The sequence below is a fragment of the Cenococcum geophilum genome (genome assembly GCF_001692895.1).
Source record: "Cenococcum geophilum 1.58 unplaced genomic scaffold K441scaffold_11, whole genome shotgun sequence".
Taxonomy (NCBI): Eukaryota; Fungi; Ascomycota; class Dothideomycetes; order Gloniales; family Gloniaceae; genus Cenococcum; species Cenococcum geophilum.
In genome coordinates, this window is record NW_027137569.1 from 3,104,610 (window position 1) to 3,126,801 (window position 22,192).

General features: G+C 35.0%; 1 protein-coding gene across 1 annotated transcript; it reads left to right on the forward strand.

Annotated features, from left to right (window-relative positions):
* Positions 1-10,110: 10,110 nt before the first annotated feature.
* On the forward strand, positions 10,111-10,452 carry K441DRAFT_656550 (uncharacterized protein; the record flags this gene model as incomplete). The annotated part of the gene is made up of 3 exons (XM_067648027.1): positions 10,111-10,159; positions 10,225-10,316; positions 10,403-10,452. Exons 1-3 carry the CDS (start codon positions 10,134-10,136, stop codon positions 10,447-10,449), a joined length of 165 nt encoding a protein of 54 aa, XP_067506643.1. The 5' UTR covers positions 10,111-10,133.
* Between the last annotated feature and the right edge of the window lie 11,740 nt (positions 10,453-22,192).

The following is a 22,192-nucleotide window of genomic DNA, read 5'->3' on the forward strand; positions in this document are numbered from 1 at the left end:
TATATCCCTATTTAGGCTAGTAATATCGCGCAGCGTCGCTTCTGGCCTGTTAAGGCTTGGGATAGCTAGCCTAGCCCTAGTATTAAAGGTAGGAAACGCTAAAAAGGCACCTATATCCCCTTAGCTTATCGCCTATTATTTCTATTTATATAATCTAGCGTATAGTTATTCCCGTAGCTATTAAGCCCTTACTTTCCGTCTCCTATATTTAATATAGTCTTCTCTCTCCTACGCCTTATATGTGCTATAGTAGTAGTTTACACATTTTATTTAGTCTTAATTTAAGCAGTATTTTATATTATAAGGGCCTATATAGTAGCCGTAGCACACCTATACTGCGTATATGGATTAGGTGTGTCTCTATTATATATAGTAATAGTATTACTTTAGGCGTAGTCTATAGTTATAGAGTCTTATATTATATATAAGGCTATTTATAATTATTCCTTTTTAGATAAGGAGTTTTTATATTCCTAGTATATATATACTAATAATAAGAGAGCTATGCGTTTAGCTAGCGTCTCCTTAGTAAGTCTCTAGTAACCCTTATATCCTTTTATTATTCCTATTATATACTTAGTTTACATTTTTCTATTAAAGCCATTAGATTCTAGTAACCTTAAGTCCTAGTATAAGGCGTTCCATTAATTTTACTATCTTCTATATAGTTGCTGTATTGTCCGCCTAGCGTCCCTTTTTTACCCTAAGGCTTATAGGGACCGCTAGGACTTTAACTAGGTAGTCTTTACGGAGTACTTTTATGCCAATACGTTCTCCTAGCCTATCTCCTACCCTTACGGCTTATTCCTTCGCCTATTGGTCTTTTAAGGTAACTCTAATATCTCTACTCCTAAGATATTAAACTATAACAGCGTTATAGACCTCTTTATAAATCTTTATAAGGACCTCTGTTTCTAATTATCCCCTAAGCCCCTCTACTTTCTCTATATTTGGTTATATTATAATTATATACCCAGTTATTATCTTAAGGGAGGTAGGTTCCCTATACTATAAAAGCGCAGCTACGGCGCCCTAGGTACGGTTTACTGGTAAAAAGGGGTTTTATTTATTTTTAATTTTGCCTAGCCGTTAGAGAATTTAATTAAGGGTTTGCTAAAGGGGCGCCTATTATAGAAGTGGGCACGAGCTAGAATACAATATACTAAACAGGGTAGTAATTAAAGAATGCTACATACGCGTAACTATACGTAGTTAATATAAAGATATTTAGATGCAGAAATAGAATAGGTTAGGTACGGGTATAAATAGGAGTTATAGGGGAACGTGTATAGGTGTCTTAGAACGAATATAAGCACGGGTTAAAAACGTTAAAACGCGTAGAGACGTAAGAGCGTGTAAGTCCCGTAATAGTACCCCTCCCTTACTTCTAAGCTCCTACGAGGCGTGTTGTGTATACTAAAAAAACCCAATACGGGGAAAAAAAATTCGTTAGCCCTTCTCTACCCTTCTACGTTCTCCGTTGCACAGGTTCCTCTAGTTCGGTCCTTCTATGTTTAATTATTAAGCCACTAACTTATTAGGCCCGAAGTATAGCCTAGCTTCTATTACTAGCTATACTCCTATCCTTACTGCTTAGAAACGCATTACTAAAGCTTATATAGTCCCTTTCTTACTTTTAGTAGCTCTACGGCCTTCCCTTTCTATACTCCAGGTCCCCCTAAAAAATTACCCTAATTTTTAATCTAAAATAAGCGTTTTAGGCAGTATTTATTAGCTTAAACGGCAGTATAGTACGGTTAGTACGGTGTTTGTAGTTATAGTAAGGTATATTCTTAGTAGGTTCTTATTATATAGTATAGTATTTATATTATAGGCAGGTTCTTATTAGTGGTAGTATAGTACTAGCGTGGGTTCCGTAGGCATATTAGTATAGGATCTTATTAAATTCGGGTAGTAGTACGGTACTAGCAATATATTTGGGTTCCGTAGGCAAATCGGTACGGAGCTTATTAGTTTATATAGTAGCAGTATAGTGCTAGCAATAGGGTCGTCTTATAGGTATATCGGCACAAGGCTTGTTAGTTTAGGTAGATAGTAGTATAATACCAGTAATAGGTCGTCTTGTAGGCGTATTAGCACGAGGCTTATTAGTTTAGGCAGTAGTATAATATAAGCAACGAGTTTAGGGGTCTAGGGAGTGAGGCTCTACCTAGTTATAATTAGCTTATAGGCGTATCGGCATAAGGCTTATTAGTTTAGGTAGCAGTATAATGCAAGCGATAGGGTTATAGGCGTATTGACATAACGGGTTATTAGGGTCGTTTCGCAGGCGTATTAGCGCGAGGTCTTGTTAGTACGTAGGGCAGTAATAGTGTAGGTTAGTAGGACAGTAGTACAATGCCAGCGCTAGGGTTAGGGTTGTTATGCAGTAGAATGCGAGCCATTAGGTTAAACCAAGGGGCAGTAACGTGCCTATTCGTAGTTGTGAGAGCGTATGAGTCCCGTGATAGCGCCTAAGGTTCGCTAAACTAGCGGAGCCATTCTACTAGCTATATTAGTTTGTTATAGCTAACGGTTACTTCTCTATAATTCTAGATACTAGACGCGTTTAATAGGCTTTATATTTTATTAGATGCCTTCTTAATAGAGGTCTTTCCGCTTTATAGTATAGTATTCGCCCGTCCTTATTATAGGAGGCCATTACTAGGCATGGTGCTGGCGGTCGTACGTAAGTGCGAACTACCGTCGTTTAATGTGTACCTCCCCTGCAATATATACATAGGGGGATTCTCTAGGTGTTTTTTAAGGTTCTTTTAGTTGGTTTTAGTCTTTTGGGCCGGGTGTAGCAAGAGCTCCAATCTTATAAACTTATATCTTTTTAGTAAGCTTTAATAAAGAAGACGCTTAGTATTGCGCTTATTTAGGCCTATCTGCTAACTACCTATAATAACGAGGTTCTATACCAATTGTATATAAAAACGGCGGTGGGTTTAGAAGAACTTCCTTAATATTTAGAAGATCTTCCTACTAATAATATAGGTATTAATTATAGCCATATTAAGCGCCTAGAAGAATAAAGGCAGCTAAGTATATACATTAGTAATCTAGGTAGTATAGTAGCTTTAAAGCTAATTATAAATATTAATACTACCTATTTAGTTATTATAGTTAATAAAGAGCCTAAAAAGCGCTAGCTTCTTAATTAGATTATTACCTTAAATATTAGCTACTAGGTTTTTAAGGAAGGAATTATATACCTATAACTGACGCCAATTAACTTTATTAACGTCCTTATTATTATATAAGTAAACTATTATTAAAAAAACGTACTAAATTCTTGTCTTACTATATAATTAAAAGTACTAAGTTAACTACGCTAATAACTACTCCTGTAATAAAGTTAAATAGTAGTCTCTCCTTTTTTTATTAGCCCTTTTATATACCTTTAGATAGTCCTTTAAGTTTAATTAAGCCGTACTAGCTATAGTAATTTTAAGTTATTAAAATACCTAGAGTAACGGAATATTTATAAAGTAGTTATCTAAAAATAGGTAGAATTAACGAGCCTAAAAAGGGAGCTATTAGGTTAAGTTGAGGATATACTTAAAGGTATTTAAGAGAATAATATCTTAATAATCTGTTTAAAAAAGAAGCCTAAAAAAGTAGCTAGGTAAGATAAAGATAAGGCTATAGTAATACTGTAACGATCGCCTATCGAGCCAAACGAACGCAACTGGCCAAAAGGTATAGTGTCGAACCGAATGGTTTGACGGCTCGGTAACTAATATATATACGTTCGTTGCCCCTTACTGTCACCTAACAAATACCTATATTAATAAAGGCTTGTTATTTTAAAGTCCTTAAATATTAGCTTACTAGGCAATTTAATTATAGCTGTAAATTATCTAGTAACATCGGGAAAATATTCGCAGGATGAGATTTAAGTAGACTTTGGTTTTCGCGTTTCGCGTAATTGACATGCAATTTGACCAACTCGACACGCAATTAACCAACTTGACACGCAGTTAACCTACTTAATATACAATTTAACTAACTTAATACGCAGTTAACCTACTTAACATGCAATTTAATTAACTTAACATGTAGTTGACCTACTTAATATACAATTTAACTAACTTAATACGTAGTTAACCTACTTAATATGCAATTTAACTAACTTAACATATAGTTAACATACTTGACATATAATTTAACCAACTTAACACGCAGTTGACCTACTTAATATGCAATTTAACTAACTTAACACGTAGTTGACCTACTTAATATATAATTTAACTAACTTAACACGCAGTTAACCTACTTAACATACAATTTAACTAACTTAATATGCAGTTAACCTACTTAATAACTTTAAAAGCTAACTGCATATCCTTTAACACGCAGTTAACCTACTTAATAACTTTAAAAGCTAACTGTATATTTCTTGACGTGCGATTAAGGTAAAGTTATATACTATATATTTAACTATTATATATAATCTTATACAATCTTATACAATCTCATACAATCTTATAGTCTTATTACTTGGAGGCTCTGCATGAGGCTCTACACGAAGCTCTACACGAAGCTCTGCGTACAGAGGCTCTGCACGAAGCTCTGCGCATAGAGGCTCTGCACAAAGCTCTGCACGAAGCTTCGCATAAGGCTCTACACGAGGCTCTACACGAAGCTCTGCGTACAGAGGCTCTGCACGAAGCTCTGCACGAAGCTCTGCACGAGGGTCTGCGCGAGGGTCTGCGCGAGGGTCTGCGCGAAGCTCTGCGTACAGAGGCTCTACACGAAGCTCTGCATCGGGTCCCCGCTATATTCCGATAGCCTCTACACGTGGCCTCTACCCTATGTAGCACCTTATTTTTTACCCTTCCTTCCTCTTTATATCCTCCCTACCTAAGGGAGGGCACCCAGAACGGCAGCCAGCAGAGGACCGTTGCTAGAACTAGACGACCGTCGCCAGAACCAGATGACCGTTACCAGAACCAGACGAACCATCGTCAGCCAGACGACCGTCGCCAGAACCAGACGACCGTTGCCAGAGCCAGACGATCGTCGCCAGAACCAGACGACCGTCGCCAGCCAGACGACCGTTACCAGAACCAGACGACCGTCGCCAGCCAGACGACCGTTACCAGAACTAGACAACTGTCGCCAGAACCAGACGACCGTCGCCAGCCAGACGACCGTTACCAGAACCAGACGACCGTTGCCAGAGCCAGACGGACCGTCGCTAGAACCAGACGACCGTTGCCAGAGCCAAGACGACCGTCGCTAGAACCAGACGACTGTCACCAGAACCAGACGACCGTCGCCAGAACCAGACGACCGTCGCCAGCCAGACGACCGTTACCAGAACCAGACGACCGTTGCCAGAGCCAGACGATCGTCGCCAGAACCAGACGACCGTCGCCAGCCAGAACGACCGTTACCAGAACCAGACGACCGTCGCCAGCCAGACGACCGTTACCAGAACCAGACGACCGTCGCCAGAACCAGACGACCGTTACCAGAACTAGACGACCGTTGCCAGAGCCAGACGACCGTCGCCAGAACCAGACGACCGTCGCCAGAACAGACAAACCGTCGCCAGAGCCAGACGACAACGACTAGCCAGCCAACACTATAAACGATTCGATCGATCGATCGAATTAAGGTAGCACAGACAGGTAGGCATAAACAGGTAGATGCTGACGGGTAGGTAGATGTAGACAGGTAGGTAGATGCAGACAGGTAAGCAGATATAGATAGGCAGGCAGATGCAGATAGGTTAAGTAGATGCAGATAGGCAAGCAGATGTAGATAGGTAGGTAGATGCTGACGGGTAGGCAGATATAGATAGGTAGGTAGATGCAGATAAGTAGATATAAATAGGTAGGTAGATGCAGACAGGTAAGCAGATGTAGATAGGTAGGTAAATGCTAACGGGTAGGTAAATATAGATAGGTAGGCAGATATAGATAGGTAGGCAAATGTAGATAGGTAGATATAGATAGGTAGGCGATGCAAATAGGTAGGCGATGCAGGCAGGTAGGTAAGTCAATAGGTAGATAGGTAGAAGAGAACCATCGCTGTATTATATTAAATTATCTAAAATAATAATATTTATTTTGCTAGCCTTATAAATAGCTTTAAAATAGCTTTTATTTATTTAAAATATATTATTAGTATAAAAGAGGTAAATATAATTATGGTTGCCAAATGCGCAGATTACTGGCAGGCTGCGCGCAGGCTGCGTGTCAAAAAAACACGATATAGGCTAGTCGGTCGAGTTGCCAAATGCCCTCAACTGCGCGCCAATTGCGTCAACCACCAACCATTGAGGCCATTGAAAGGGTACCATATTTTGCCGATGAAACCTTACTATTATTTTATTAAAGCTAATTATAGATTTAGGTAGAATGCACTTTCTAAACGCCTTGTCTAAAGGAGTTATTAATAGCTTAATTTTCTTAAAGACTTAACGTTTAATGCCCTTTAGTAAAGGTAGTGAGATATAAAAGAAGCGCTTAAGTTACTCCTATTTTTTTAGGCCTATAAATAAGCTGATTAAGTATCTAGGATATTTAGGGTCTATGGCCTAAAGATCTGGCACCTAAGTACCTTTAAAGATGCCTATCCCTTCGGCTGGTAGATTTGGTCCTACGGTTATCGATAAGAGCCAGCTAATAGAATCAATAGGATTAAGGCCCCGTAACCATACGCGTACTTTTGATTCTGGTGTTCGCGTACGGTCCAACTATCGTAAAACCTTACCAGCCGAAGGGATATAGATAATAAGCCTTACCTAAATTATTAATTCGCTAGCAGAGGTCTTCTTTTACGCTCGTAATTGTTTACCTATATATTATCCTAATTAGTAATATCTGCTAGCATTTTAAGAGGCTATATATAGGTGTGTATTAATCGCAAGCCTTTTAAATATACTAATATTAAAGAATAATAAAAATACTTAAATTGGTAAGTTTTATTTAGATCTATACCCGCTAGATACTATACTAATCCAATTTACTAACGTATAGTAAGCAGAGCGCTTACTATTCTTATTTTAATTAGGAAAATTGTTAAATTTAACGTCTGCGTTAACTCTACTAATAGGCTTACTAGCACGCTAAGCGGCGAATATTAACTTATTTAGAAGGTTAATAACTTTAAAATCTAGTTTAGAAATAGTAGCTATAGGCCCCTATAAGTAGAAATAGTAAGAAGGCCTATTCTTATAACTTCTTCAGCTAATAGCGTTAGCGGTTTAGTCTTATCTACCTTATTTGCCTTATCCTTAGTAGTTTTGCTTTAGGCCTTAAAATAGTTCCTAATTCGTCCTTAATATCCTTTATCTAGCTACTTAGCTAAGCCTTAACTACCTACTATATATCTACTACCGACATGCTATTATATATATACTACGTTGCTTAAAAGGATTATAAATATAACTTTTAGGCTTAATATTTTAGGAGGTATTCTTAGCGGAACAAGGGGTTTATATAGTAATATTAACCGCGTATTATCCGCAGACAGATAGGTAAACAGAAAGATTAAATTAGACGCTAGAATAGTATCTAAGGCATTATATTAATTATATACAGAATAATTGGGTATTATTATTACTAGCTATATAGTTCGCATATAATATAATACTATAAAAAGGAATAGGCATATTACTATTTAAGGCAAATTATGGATATAAGCTAAGAACATTGTTGTTACTATAGTAAGCAAAGAAAATAAGTAGCACAGCTAAAGAAAGAATAAAGATATTAATAAACCTTTATATAGACCTTATAGAATTAGTGAAAAAGGTATAAGAAAGAATAAAAAGGTACTATAACGCTAAGAGATCTAAGGGACTAGATCTTAAGGAGGGGGACAAAGTATAGCTACTATATAAAATTTTCAAGAGTTAATAACTAAGTAAAAAGTTAGACTAGGACCTTTTAAAAAATTATATAAAGGATTTCACTAGTTACATTTAAGTTAAACCTACTAGCTAAAATAAAAATCTACCCTATATAATATATCGCAATGCTAAAGCTAGTATATAGGAATATTAAGCCACCAATTTATAAAGTAGATACGCATAGAGGGTAAGAAGAAGACAAATAATAAGTTTTAAAAATTATTAGTTATATAGACGTTAATAATAAAACATAGTATAAGGTTAAGTAGATAAGCTATAATAAGACTATCTAGGAACCACTATAGAATTTAAAGAACGCTATAAGAAAGGTATAGGAGTATTAGAAGAAAAAGGTTAAGTAATATTAAATAGGAGCTAAAATTAAAGGAATTAATTAAGGGTAATAGATAAGCTAGATTATCTAAGGGATCTACTACTAGCGTATAAGTTATTTCTACCTCTTCTTAATTAGAATCCTTTTTAGCCTCCTTAGCCTTAAGCTCATAGAGACCTTGCTTTATAAGATAATACTTTTAAAACGTACCTTTTTATAAACCTTCTTAAGACGGATTAATTAAGCAAACGTAGTCTAATAAGGCTTAAAAACGCGACGCTAGGCTTCTATAAGACGAGTAAACTCTTTAAAGGAATAATAAAGTTTATCGCAAGCTATAATAAGAGAGTCCTTAAGCTTCTTAGCCTTGGATTAGACATAGGACCCTATAGCAAATTAGATAAGGAAGTTGGAGACTTTAAAGACTAATAAAACGCGTATACTTAGCGTTAGAGACAGATTGAATATTACAAGACAACCTTATGTTGGATTTTGTACACTTAGTATAAGAAGAGGGTTAGCGACTAGACGAAGCCGCGATCGCAATATATACTAACTTCTTCTTTATATAATAAGAGTAAGACAGTATAACTTTACTAAAAGAAAGAATCTTAAGTACTACGTAATTATAACGATTAGTAGATAAAAAAAATTGCCTTAGGTATAATAAATAATAAGAAAGGTTATTAAATTAAATATGGGAATACTATACCTCTAATAGATGACTTAGAGATATAAGATATCTTTAAGGACAAAGATAAAAAGGAGGGGGATGGTGTTATGGACCTTATATTAGCAGTAGTAGCACTACTAAGGAGAGATATAAATGGACTAGTGGTAGAAGCACGGGAGGTACTAAAATTAGTTAAACTATGGGATAAGGAGTAAGTTAAGTTATATAATAAGTTATAGGAGGAGATCTATTAATCTGTGGAATCTATAAGATCTACTTATATACCTTACGTACCTTACGTACTTAGTATTTCTTAGGCGCAATATTGTATATTTAAGGAACTATAGTCCCTACTTAGATAGTTCTCTTCTTTATAGTAAATCTTAGAATATAATTAGAGTTAATTTATTAGGCAACTATGTAACGGGACTAGCCTAGTTATAGTAGGAATGTCTTAGTAAAACACTCGACAGATAAATTCCGACACTTTAACTAAATTCTGCTAAATTCTGCTAGATTAATTAAATTGTACTAAAGTCTATTAAAGACCGCGTGTGTATATATATACGCATCGGCCACTAAGCCCCTAACTATTTAATTATATAATTCTCTTATTATTCCTTTCTCTTCTTTACGTAACGTCTTATTCTTAGCAAGAGCTATATACCCTTAGATTTAGATAGAATTTATATTATTTCTTTAAATCTTCCCTAAAGTCTCTCCGCGCTCTTATATTACGTTATATTAAAATAATTACTATTAAAATAGTAAATAAACTCGAACCTACCGCGTTAACTATAAGCATTATAGCCCTAGTTAGGGAATAGTTAACTATAATATAACAGTCCTTTACGGATACTTTGGCCTAATAGCGAGCGACATTAGAAGCTTAGCATTAGTAATTAATAGGAGCAATTCGCAAAGAACTCCGTAACCTTAAAATACTTATATTAGAGACCCTAATAGTAACACCTATAAACGAAATTAAAATAACTATATATAAATCTAGCCTATTAAATATAAACCCTAAACTAGTAATAGTAGCTTAATTTATACCTATAATAAACCTAGTACCTACTACGAAATTTAAAAAGCTCTGTCTTAAACTTTTAATAAACTATAACTAATACCCTATTAAAGCTAGCAAGATTAGCTATAGAATGTCTTATTTAAGTAAAGACGCTATATAAACTGTCACAGTACGTGCGGACTGTCAAGGTACGATGTACGAGGTGACTGTATATGATTGACAAACGATGTCGTGTAAGGATCTATGTAGGAGGTGAGGCGGTATATATACACGTCGCTTAGGGGTCAGGTCCGTGCTCATGCATACGCGTACACAAGCCATAATAACGCGTCAGGTCAGTGCCGTGACAGTATATCCCTCCCCAACAAGGCGAGCTCCTGTGAGCTAAGTAACGGCAGTAAAAACACAGGTAAAAAAAATAGACCATATATCCTCATCCTTCCAGTCCTTAAAGGTTCTTGTCCTTCCAGTCTATAAAGGTCCTCGTCCTTACAGTCCTTAGACCCTCCTACCTATATCCCTACTACATCGCTCTCCGCTAGTGCTTATCTTGAGTACTAAATAAAGCCGAAGGTAAAGGGGTAAAACAAAGGAGACGGGAGAAAATTTATCTATGGGGTGTATGGCGGATGTTGACACTTAAAAGGCTCGGGGTGCGGAGATTAAGGTTAAGGTGTAGACTCGAAAGGCTCGGGGGTTACGGAGATTAAGGTTAAAACGTAGATTCTTGTCGCGGTAAACTTAAAGTACTATCTATACGAATTTGAAGACGGAGAGACAAGGAGACGGAGAGACGAGATCGTAACCTATAGTCTTACACTGTAATTAAGACACGAGGACATAGCCCGTAGGGTGTCTCCCTGCAGCCAGCTTTAGAAACTTGGGACATAAAGTAGAAGCATAGCTAGATACGGAGACTCGGAGACTAAGATAGAGAAACTATAACCCGCAGGGTGTCTCCCTGCTGCCGGCCTAGGAAACTTAGAGACTAAAAAGAGAAACTATAGCCCGCAGGGTGTCTCCCTGCTACCAGCTTAGAAACTTAAAGAGGAGAGATTAGCTTAGGTACTCAAATAGATTTAACAGAGATTTTATTAGGTCGCATTGACGTAGAACGGGGGTAAGAATCCCGCCCGGGGTAGGGTCGTAGCTTTAAAACGTAGCTTTGGAACGGTGGAAACAAAGCCCTACTAGGGGCGTAAGGTATGACACGACATACTGTCATAGTACGTGCGGACTGTCAAGGTACGATGTACGAGGTGACTGTATATGATTGACAAACGATGTCGTGTGAGGATCTATGTAGGAGGTGAGGCGGTATATATACACGTCGCTCAGGGGTCAGGTCCGTACTTATGCATACGCGTACACGAGCCATAACAACGCGTCAGGTCAGTGCCGTGACATAAACTATAGACCTACTCTTCTATAATAGCACCTTTATTAATTTTAAAATCTTTATCTTTCTACTAGAACGAATATATAATAACGCTAGCTATAAATACACAGCTATTACTAAACTTAAAAACCTATAATAACGGAACCGAGACTTTACTAGCTTCTTTTNNGAATTTTTAGNCNTTATTANTAAACTAGATTNGAATNAAGCCGCTAGAGTTANTNCNCTCNATTAAGCTATTTNNGATAAAATTAAAGTATAGTTAGTAGGTAGAGAACTGCTAAAGGACTTACCTAAATTTACTATAATATATTAACAAATTAATAAGGACCTTTAATATAATAAATAGACTTATTCCCTAAAGCTAACTACACCTTATATTTAAAACTCTATAAAACTAGTATATACTTTAAAGCGCGATCCATCTCTAAAACCTAAAAGCCCTATATATAACCCTATAGACCTTAACGCTACTTAATCCTATATACCCTTAGGAACTAATAAATAAAGAATATAAGCCGTAAATAGAGAATATTTTAGATATGGAAAAAAGGGATATATTTAAAGGGATTGCCAAACTTACCCTTTTAAAAAGGTCTACTATAGCTCCTCTTAATCCTTAAGTCGCACTTATTTTATAAATTATACTTAGTTGCTATAAAGCATCTTATCTTTAGTTAATTTAGAAAACAAATTATCCTAGGGCTAAGTCGCGCCTTAAAATAAAAAGTGGAAGAGTATAAGTGTCCAGGCTCTTTTAGCGCTAATATATAACATAACTCCCTTAATATACTTAGCGAAATTTAAATACTTAGAAAATAAAAAGAAGTATAAATCCTTATAGATAGCGGAGCTATTAGTATAGGCTTTATTAATATAAACTACACAAAAACTTAACACTTAAATTTAAAGAAACTTAATAAGCCCTAAGGCCTATAAGGCTTTAATGGTAAGCCTTTAAGATATAGTAAACTAACGCATTACGCTCTTATAAAGATGCGGATAAGCAAATACCTTAAATATATTTCCCTATTTATAATACCTTTAAAGTATTATAAAGTAATACTTAGATACGGATAGCTAAAACAATATAACCCTTTAATTAGCTAGGTGTCACGGAACCCCACCACAGGGGCCTCCATAGGAGAGCCCCGTGCTCTCGCGTACACCTCGCGTACAGCTTATGTCAGCTACGCGTAGGTATATTACCTCCTTACGCCCTTGACCCTTACGATCGATCGCGTAACGTCTTATAGACTCCTCGAATACATACGTCTTATAGCCACTGCCCCGTCCCATAACATTACGTTGCGCCTTTTTACCACTAACACCTAGCCTACAACCAATTCTACGTCTCTATAATACTATAGGCGCTGCTAGAAGTAGCGTACCTATAAGTTACCTTACTTTATACTTCCAAGGAACCCATAATAGTAAGATAATATTCCTTACTAGCTACTATATTAAACCTAAAGAATAATCCAATACCTACACTTAACCTACGACGCCAATCAATCCCAGGAGAATTTAATTTATTAGCCCTAGCCTTAACCCCTAAGGAGATAGACACTAATAATGTCTTATTTTTTATTAACTATATAACTACAAATAAGTAAGCGAAAGGGCTACTACCTATTAAAATTAAAATACGAGACGCCGAGACGTTCGCAAAAATGGTAGTACGAGAACCCGATAAATACTATCGCCTTCTATAGAACTACTACCTAAAGCTTATATAAGCCGAGATGCGTACTACCTAAGATCGCGATATCATCCAAGACCTATAAGCTCGCGAGGCGCTCGCTAATAACACGTGTTAAGAAACTAAAGACGACCTTTACGTATCTAAACGCGACATCTAATAGTTAAAGAAGGCTAAAATCATACTTATTGCTACAGTTACTAAAAGAGAAGGCATAATTAAATACCTATAATCTTAGCTTAACGAGCACATTTATAATAACGCCAGATACCTTTCTACTGCATATAACGCCACTTAAGTCTCTACACCCCTAGTAACTTTACCTACTTAACGCTTAATAGAGGGTTAGCGCCAAGCAGCCTTACTTAATAAGAACCCCTACTAAAGCGACAATAAAAGCTATAATGACCGAACCTAAGCTGCTACCGTAGGGTCTAATACACGTTACCCTAATCCCCTAGTTTTCTAGGGAGACTATAAAGAATATAGCTACTAGAAGATGCAAATCCGTAAGAAACTAACTTAGAGCGCCTGCCTTTTTCCTATAAAAGATATTAAGATTGGCTACATTATCGGGCGAATAAAGGGTATACTATTTAATAGACTCTTCGCCTAATAGGAGACCAATAGCCCCTAGAAGTGGCAGTCCTACTAAAAAGTCCTTAATAATCTCAACCTAATATACCGTAACTATAACCTACTAGCCACTAACCGAGCTAAACTATATGCCCTAAAGATAAGCCCTACTAAATTATTTAATAAGTTCTATATTAAATTCCAGGAATATACCGGAGCCCTCGCCTAAGACAATACTAAAGACTAAAAAGATCTCCTTAAAAAAGTTACTTATTACCTTAATCACGTAGCCGCCAGCCACAACTATAATAATGTTTATAATATGGTAGCAGCTATACGGAAGATTAAATGACGACTAAATTAGATTGCTACTGCAAACCCCTACCTAAAGACCTCCCTATAGAAGCCCCCCGGACCTACTAAACCACTAACGCCCACTACCCTAAGCAATACTACTAGTCCTAATATCGACCTTTCCATACCAACCTTCCCGTAAAAGCTACTAGACGGAGAACGCGAGCTACTCTAAAAGCTAAAGCGTTGCTATAGATATTATTAAGAAGGCTATTACAGCTATAGCCCAAACTGCCTAATAGCTAGGTTTAGCAGCCGCCGCCTAATACCTAACCTAGTACCTTAAACACTAAATACGTCGCTATGTGCTACTACTATATAAGACGAAGACGTAGTAATAGCGGTAAAGTTAGATACGGAAACGGAAAACGCTAAGTCCCAGCCCTAAGTCGCAGGTTAGGACGCCCTAATAATAAGGGGATCTATATATCGGCCTACTTAATAGATAACTTAGTAAAAATAAATAGACGGAAATAAATAGTTTTACCCGTAATAGGAACTACTGCTAAAAAACAATATAAAAGCCGTTCTATAATTAATTGCGGAGCTACTAATAAATTTATAGATACCTAATTTATACGTACTTATAACCTACCTACCTTACCCCTTACTAAAGCCTATGCCCTACAACTCGCCGACGGTAGTTATACCGCATAGAAGATTACCCACATAGTATAACTCCACCTAGATATAAATAGGCACCAGGAAGAACTCTAGGCCTATATTATACCACTTACTAACTACCCTATTATCCTTGGAATGAACTAGCTTAAATAATATAACCCCGCCATTAACTGGAAAAAGAGAGAAGTAACCTTTAACTCTAAATACTATAGAGAGACCTGCCTAGGACATAGCCTAGCCGCCTCTATCTACTCCCCAGGATACCAACCTAAGGAACCCCTTATTACCCTACCTATAACTAACTACCACTATATAAGTGCCGCGGCCTTCTACCGCATAGCACGTAGGAAAGGCTAGATTGTTACCGCAGCTTTCCGATTATAACTATATAAGCTTAATAAAGAATAGGACCACGTCCTCTATAGTAATAGGATAGATATAGTTAACCTTTTAGAAAACGATGCCCCTATAAAACTCTACGGACTTTTACCTTTAGACTTTAAGAAGTTTATAAAGCTTAAAAAAGGACTTACCAATAAGGAACTCCGCAAGCTCCTCCCTAAGAGGTACTATAACTTTATTAACGTATACTTATAAAAGAGCGTAGATACACTCCCCCTATATTAACCTAATAACTATACCATTAATATTAAATAAGGAAAAACGCCACCCTATAAGAGACCCTACTTAATATTAAAAGACGAACTTCTAGTTATTAAAAAGTATATTGACGAACACCTTAACAAAGGGTTTATTCGCCCTAGTATATCCCTAGTAGCTGCCCCCATCCTCCTTACTAAGAAGCTAGAAGGAGGTATTTAATTCTATATTAACTATAGAGGACTTAACGCTATCACAATTAAGAACTAATACCCCGTACTACTTATACGTAAGACTCTTAAGCGGCTTAACCAAGCCAAAATCTATACTAAGCTCGATATTATCGCCACCTTTAACCGCCTCTAAATACAAGAAGGTAACAAATAGAAAACCGCATTCGCATCACGCTTTAGCCAATTCGAATATACTATTATACCCTTTAGCGTATATAACGGCCTAGGCAGCTTCCAAAGCTATATTAATAACGCCTTACGGAACTACCTTAATGACTTCTGCTCTGTATACCTGGACGATATACTTATTTACAGCAATAACCCTTTTAAGTATACTAAGCACGTTTAAAAGGTCCTACAGCGCCTTAGGGACGTAGGACTTTACATTAATTTAAAGAAGTGCGAATTCTTAGTCATAGAAGTAAAATACCTTAGACTAATTATTACTACTAAGGGTGTCCGTATGGACCCTAAAAAGGTATATATAATTACCAAATAGCAAACCCCTAACTGCATTAAAGATGTATAAGCTTTCCTCGGTTTTACCAACTTCTATTAAAAATTTATATACAACTTCTTAGGTGTTATAGCACTACTTATAGCAATAATGTGAATAAAGGGCCTTTCCGTAAAAGGAAGAAAAACATATCTACGTTTTATCTGGACGCCTAAATACAAAAAGGCGTTCTAAGACCTTAAAGATACTTTTACCAAAGCACCTATTCTATTTCACTTTATACTAGGACGATAACTCTATCTTAAGATTAACTCCTTAGACCACGTTAACGCAGGCGTCCTTTTCCAGATAGGTAATAACGGTCTCCTCTACCTAGTCGCATTCTATTTATCTAAGCTTACACCACAAAAATATAACTACGAGATCTATAATAAGGAACTTCTTATAATTATATAAGCGTTTAAGGAATTCTAACCAGAACTCTTCTTAGCAGAACCTAACTAGCTAACTAAAGTCCTTACGGATTATCGTAACCTTAAGTACTTTATAACTATAAAATAGCTAAACTAACGCCAAGTACGCTGGAACGAGTTCCTCTCTAGTTTTAACTTCAAAATTGTATATAGGCCAAAAGTATAAGGTACTAAGCCTAATAGCCTAATACGCCGCTTATAAGACCTTCCTTAGTCTAAAGATAACCCCTATAACCAGTTCCAATAATAAACGATCCTAAAAGCACGGAATTTAGCCCTAGGTATACTACCTATAATAAAGCCAACTATACCTTAGCTCCACACTATAGAACTAGAATTACCTCCCAAAATTAATGAGCTTATTACTACGGCATATAACACCTCTATTAACCTATTACTATATTAACTTATTGCCGTAAAGACCGCTAGCGCCCATACGCTGCTAACTAAACTCTAAAGCTTAGGCCAGATTAATATAGCAGCCTTAAAAGTAAAAGAGAACAGGCTCTATTATAGAGGCCGTCTATTTATCCCTAACTTAGAAAATCTACAACGGCAACTAATCTAAATAGCCCACGACCTCCGATTAAGCGGCTATCTAGGTAAAAAAGGAACCTATAAGCTTCTTAGCCAATACTACTTCTAGCCTAAAATAATAGACTTAGTTAAACGCTTTATAGGCGCCTATTACGGTTATAAGCGCGCTAAGGCCTTTAATATAAAGTACTAAGGACTACTACACCCTCTACTAGTACCTATACGATAATAGGTAGATATCGCTATAGATTTCGTTATTAACCTACCACCCTGTAAGCGATATGGCCGTACCTATAAAAATATCCTTATAATAATATACCGACTTATAAAAGAGCGCCACTATATCCCAACTGAAGGCGTAGCCGTTAGTGACGTTACTAACACCTTCCTTTACGAAATCTACCGATTATATAGGTTACCTAACTTAATTACGTCCGACTAAGGCATATAGTTTGGCTCTAATATATAGAGACGAATCTGCTAACGCCTTAGCATCTTTGTTAAGATATCTATATCCTTCTATTACGAAACTGCTAGGTAACTAGAAAACGCTAATGCTAGCATAAAAGCGTACCTATAATAGGTAGTTGCCTATAGTTAAGATAACTAGGTAGATCACCTCCTACTAGGTGAATTCGCAGCGAATAACTACGTCTTAACTACTATAGGACTTACCCCATTCTTCGCGAATAAGGGATATTACCCCTAATCCGGCATAGAACTACCAAAACCTATTAATAAAAAACTGCCATATAGAAAACGCCTTAAAATACTACTTACTAACTAGTATATAGACCGTATAAAAAATCTACTTAACTACTACAAGGGAGAAATAGCCTAGGCTTAAGTAAAGTAGGCCTACTTTGCTAACCGTTATAAAACGCCACCACCGGAAATACATGTTAGTAACTAGGTATAGCTAGATATACACAATATCTCTACGCAGAGGCCTATAAAGTCACTTAATTATAAAAACCTTAGCCTCTACTCAATTAAACAAGTCATTAATAGGGGAGCCGCATACGAGCTAGAGCTTTTGCCTACCCTAGCCACCCGCGGGATATGGCCTATATTTTACCTATAGCTACTACACCTTCACCAGCCTAACCCCTTACTAGGGCAGATACAGCCTAAACCCCTACTAGTACTAATCCGAGATAAAAATAAAGACAAGAACTATAAGGAGTGGACCGTTAAACGAATTATTAACTCTAAATACTTTAGTAAAGGTAGAGGACGACGGCTCTACTATAGAGCTATATACACAGGATTCGACATAGATTAGCCAAAATGGTAACTATAGGAAGACTTTAAAAATGCAAAGGATCTAATTAGCGACTTTTACTACGCAAACCTATAGAAACTGGGCCTAAGCAGAGATTTTATACCTAATCCTCTATGGGAGCCCTTATAGAGTTAAACCGTTATATATTACTACGTAGGGGCAAATTACCATTAGATTGCTGTTAGATTGCGGCAAAGTACAATTACGTAACCGGAATATTATTAAGATGTCTAGGAACTTTAACCGGCGGTTAAAGTTATCTAATTAGTCGGATTCTTAGATGCTAAGCCTTATTACATAACGTTGTTTTAAGCCTTTAGTAATACCCCCCTTTTTCTTCTTTTCTATACCCTAAGTGTCCCTTCTATATGTACATAGTAACCACAGCGTCGCCGGAGCTCCGCCTCTATAAGAGGGGGGGTAGTGTTACGGAACCCCACCGCAGGGGCCTCCATAGGAGAGCCCCGTGCTCTTACGTACACCTCGCGTACAGCTTATATCAGCTACGCGTAGGTATATCACCTCCTTACGCCCTTAACCCTTACGATCGATCGCGTAACGTCTTATAGACTCCTCGAATACATACGTCTTGTAGCCACTACCCCGTCCCGTGACACTAGGTTAAAGAAATATTAAAATTTTATACAACCTACTACTAAAGTTATTACTTAAAATACTACTTACCCTACAAATATATATATAACTATTTAAATTTAATATAATATAAATTGCCCTTACTATAAACCTTAAACTAATATAATAAAGTTATAACTATTAATTATAGTAAAGAATGCGAAGATAATATATTAAAACCCCTTAAAATTTATATAGTATAAGCCGCACCCTTTTATTTATTAGTAAGAAAACAAGATTATAAGATCTTTACTATAATACTAGAAGATATTAAGAAGGCGTTAAAACTAAAGTAATATATTAACCCCTAACCTCTTATACCTAAAGAATATTATAATCTAATTAATATATTTAAGAAACAATTCGTAAACTAACTACCCGTATATTAAGATAAGCACGATTTTAAAATAGAACTTAAACCTAGTATAATACTAAAGTTTGGCCTATTATACGGTATATCGCGAGAAGAGCTGCTTATAATATAATAATACCTTAAAGAGCACCTAAAGAAAGGATTTATTTGCCCTAGTTAATTACTATTTACCTTACCTATACTATTTATTAAGAAACCTAAAGGAGGCTTAAGGTTCTATATTAATTATTAAGCCCTAAATATAATTATAATTTAAACTAATATCCAATTTCTTTGCTTTAAGAAACGCTTAACTACTTAGTAAAAGCACGATACTTTATAAAGCTTAATATAGTTACTGCCTTTAATTAAATCTGTATTTAGAAAGGAGATAAGAAGTATATAGCTTTCCATATATAATAGGGACTTTTTAAATACCTAGTAATGCCGTTTAGTATAAAGAACGGTCCTAGTACGTTTTAGGAATATATTAATAATACGCTTTACAAATTCCTTAATATATTTATTCCCGCGTATATTAATAATATCTTTATTTATTTATCTTCGCTTTTTAAGTATTAAAAGTATATTTAAATGGTCCTTAAACGCCTATAAAACGCAGGCTTATAATGCAATATTAAGAAATGCAAGTTCTATACGTCTAAAGTTATATACTTAGGCCTAATTATATCCTATAACGGAATTAAAATAGACCCTAAGAAAATCGCTGTAATTATAAACTAGGAAAGTCCTAGTAGTATATAAGATATCTAAGGATTTCTAGGATTTATAAATTTTTACTATTAATTTATTAATTACTTCTTAAAAATTATTTGGCTATTAGTAAACTTAATAAGGAAGAATATAAGATTTAAATAGACTATTAAATATAAATAAGCTTTTAACGACCTAAAATATTATTTTATAACTACTCTAATTCTTATCTACTTTAATTTAGACCTTAAATATATTATTAAAATAGACTTATCTAATTATATACTAGGAGGAATATTATTATAATATAATAAGAACGGCGAGCTGCGCCTAGTAGCCTTTCTCCCCTAGAAACTTTTACCCCTACTAAATTAAACTATAAGATATATAATAAGGAACTGCTTATAATTATTAGATGCTTTAAANAATNGCGNNNANAACTTAAAGNATTNTTNTTNNTAATACGCGTATTAANNGACTATAAAAACCTATAGTACTTTATAACTATAAAGCAATTAATATAGCGCTAAATTTATTAGGCCGAATACCTTTACAATTTAACTTTAAGATTATATACTAACCTAGTAAACTTAATTAGAAGCCTAACTTATTAGCGTAATAATTATAGGACTTATTTATAAACGCCTCTAACGAATAGATTATAAATTAATTATAAATTCTACTACCCCTAAATGCTTTAAGAAACTACGCCCTATATTTCTAAACGCAAAGCTTAATAGGAATAAATTAGAAATTAATAAGTAGGATATAGAAATTAATAAATTAATAAAGTATAAATATAAGAACGACCCCTAAATAGTAGATATAATAAAAGCAATTTAAATAGGAAAACGGCAATATAAGGATATTATACTTACTAAATGCAAAATCCGTAATAATCGGTTATACTATTAATAGAAGATAGTAGTCCTAAATTCCAAACCCTTATAATTTAAAATACTTAAATTTGTATATAATTCCCTTATAGTAGGGCATCCTAGCTATATAAAGACCTATAAGATTATTTAATAAGTATATTACTGGCATATAATATATAACTATATATAAAAATACATTTAAGTATATAGAATATACGTGCGTAGGAAAACCTCTTATATAAAGAAATAAGAAGTACTTTAACCGTTGCTAATTCTAATGCAAAGATGGCAAGATATCTTAATTAACTTTATAGTTAATCTACCTAATAGTAATAGGTTTACGAATGTTATAGTAGTTACTAACCGTTTTATAAAAATGTAATATATAATTCCTATAGACTTAATTAATACAATATTAGTAGCTAAAATTTTTATTAAGTACATCTTTAAGCTATATAGACATTTTAATTTAATAATATCTAACCGCGAAAGCTAGTTTATTTTAGATTTCTAGTAAGCCCTATATAAACAATTAAGTATATAAATACAACTTTTAACTACATTTTATCTACAGATAAATAGTTAAACTAAAATTGTAAACGTAATTATAGAATAATACCTATAAATATACTGCTCCTACCTATAAAATAACTAGGAAAAGTAGCTACCTTTAGCTAAGTTTACTATAAATAATACAAGAAATAAATTAATAGGCGTAACGCCGTTTTACGCAACCTACGGATAAGACCCTTAACTTAGATTTAAACTATAACCTAAAATTAATATAATAGGACCTATAATTAAGAGGATTTAACTAATTAATGTGTATAACTTTGCTAATTAAATAAAGTAGTTAACGGAACTATTATAAAGCCAATTAGCGTATACTTAAATAGTATAGGAATAGCATATAAATAAAGGATAAGCTTTTACATAGGACTTTAAGGAAGGTAATATAATTTACCTAAATATATAAAACCTAAAGACTTAATAACCCTTAAAAGAACTAGACTAGAAGTTTATAGGTCTATACTAAATTGAAAAAAACTAAGCCTATACGCTTATAAGCTTAAACTGCTAACTAAGATAAAAATATATCTAACGTTTTATATAAACTTACTATAACCTTTAAAAGGTAAACCTCTAACTCGCAAAGTGCCGCCGCTACCTTCTATAATTATTAATAACGGTAATAGTTCTTACTTTATTAACTTAATTAATAATATATAATAAAAAATATAATCTAAATAATTTAAACTTCTTATTAAGTAAAAAGGATATAAAATATAAACCTAGGAAACCTATAACTAGATTAAAGCCAACGCGCCTTTCTTAGTAAAAGAATTCTATAAGGACTATCCTTTACGGCCTACTTTAGCTAGATAGATATAATATAAAGGTAAATAACTACTACCTAATACAAATACACGAAATATAATAGTAGGAAGCTTAAAATTAGGAAGAACTT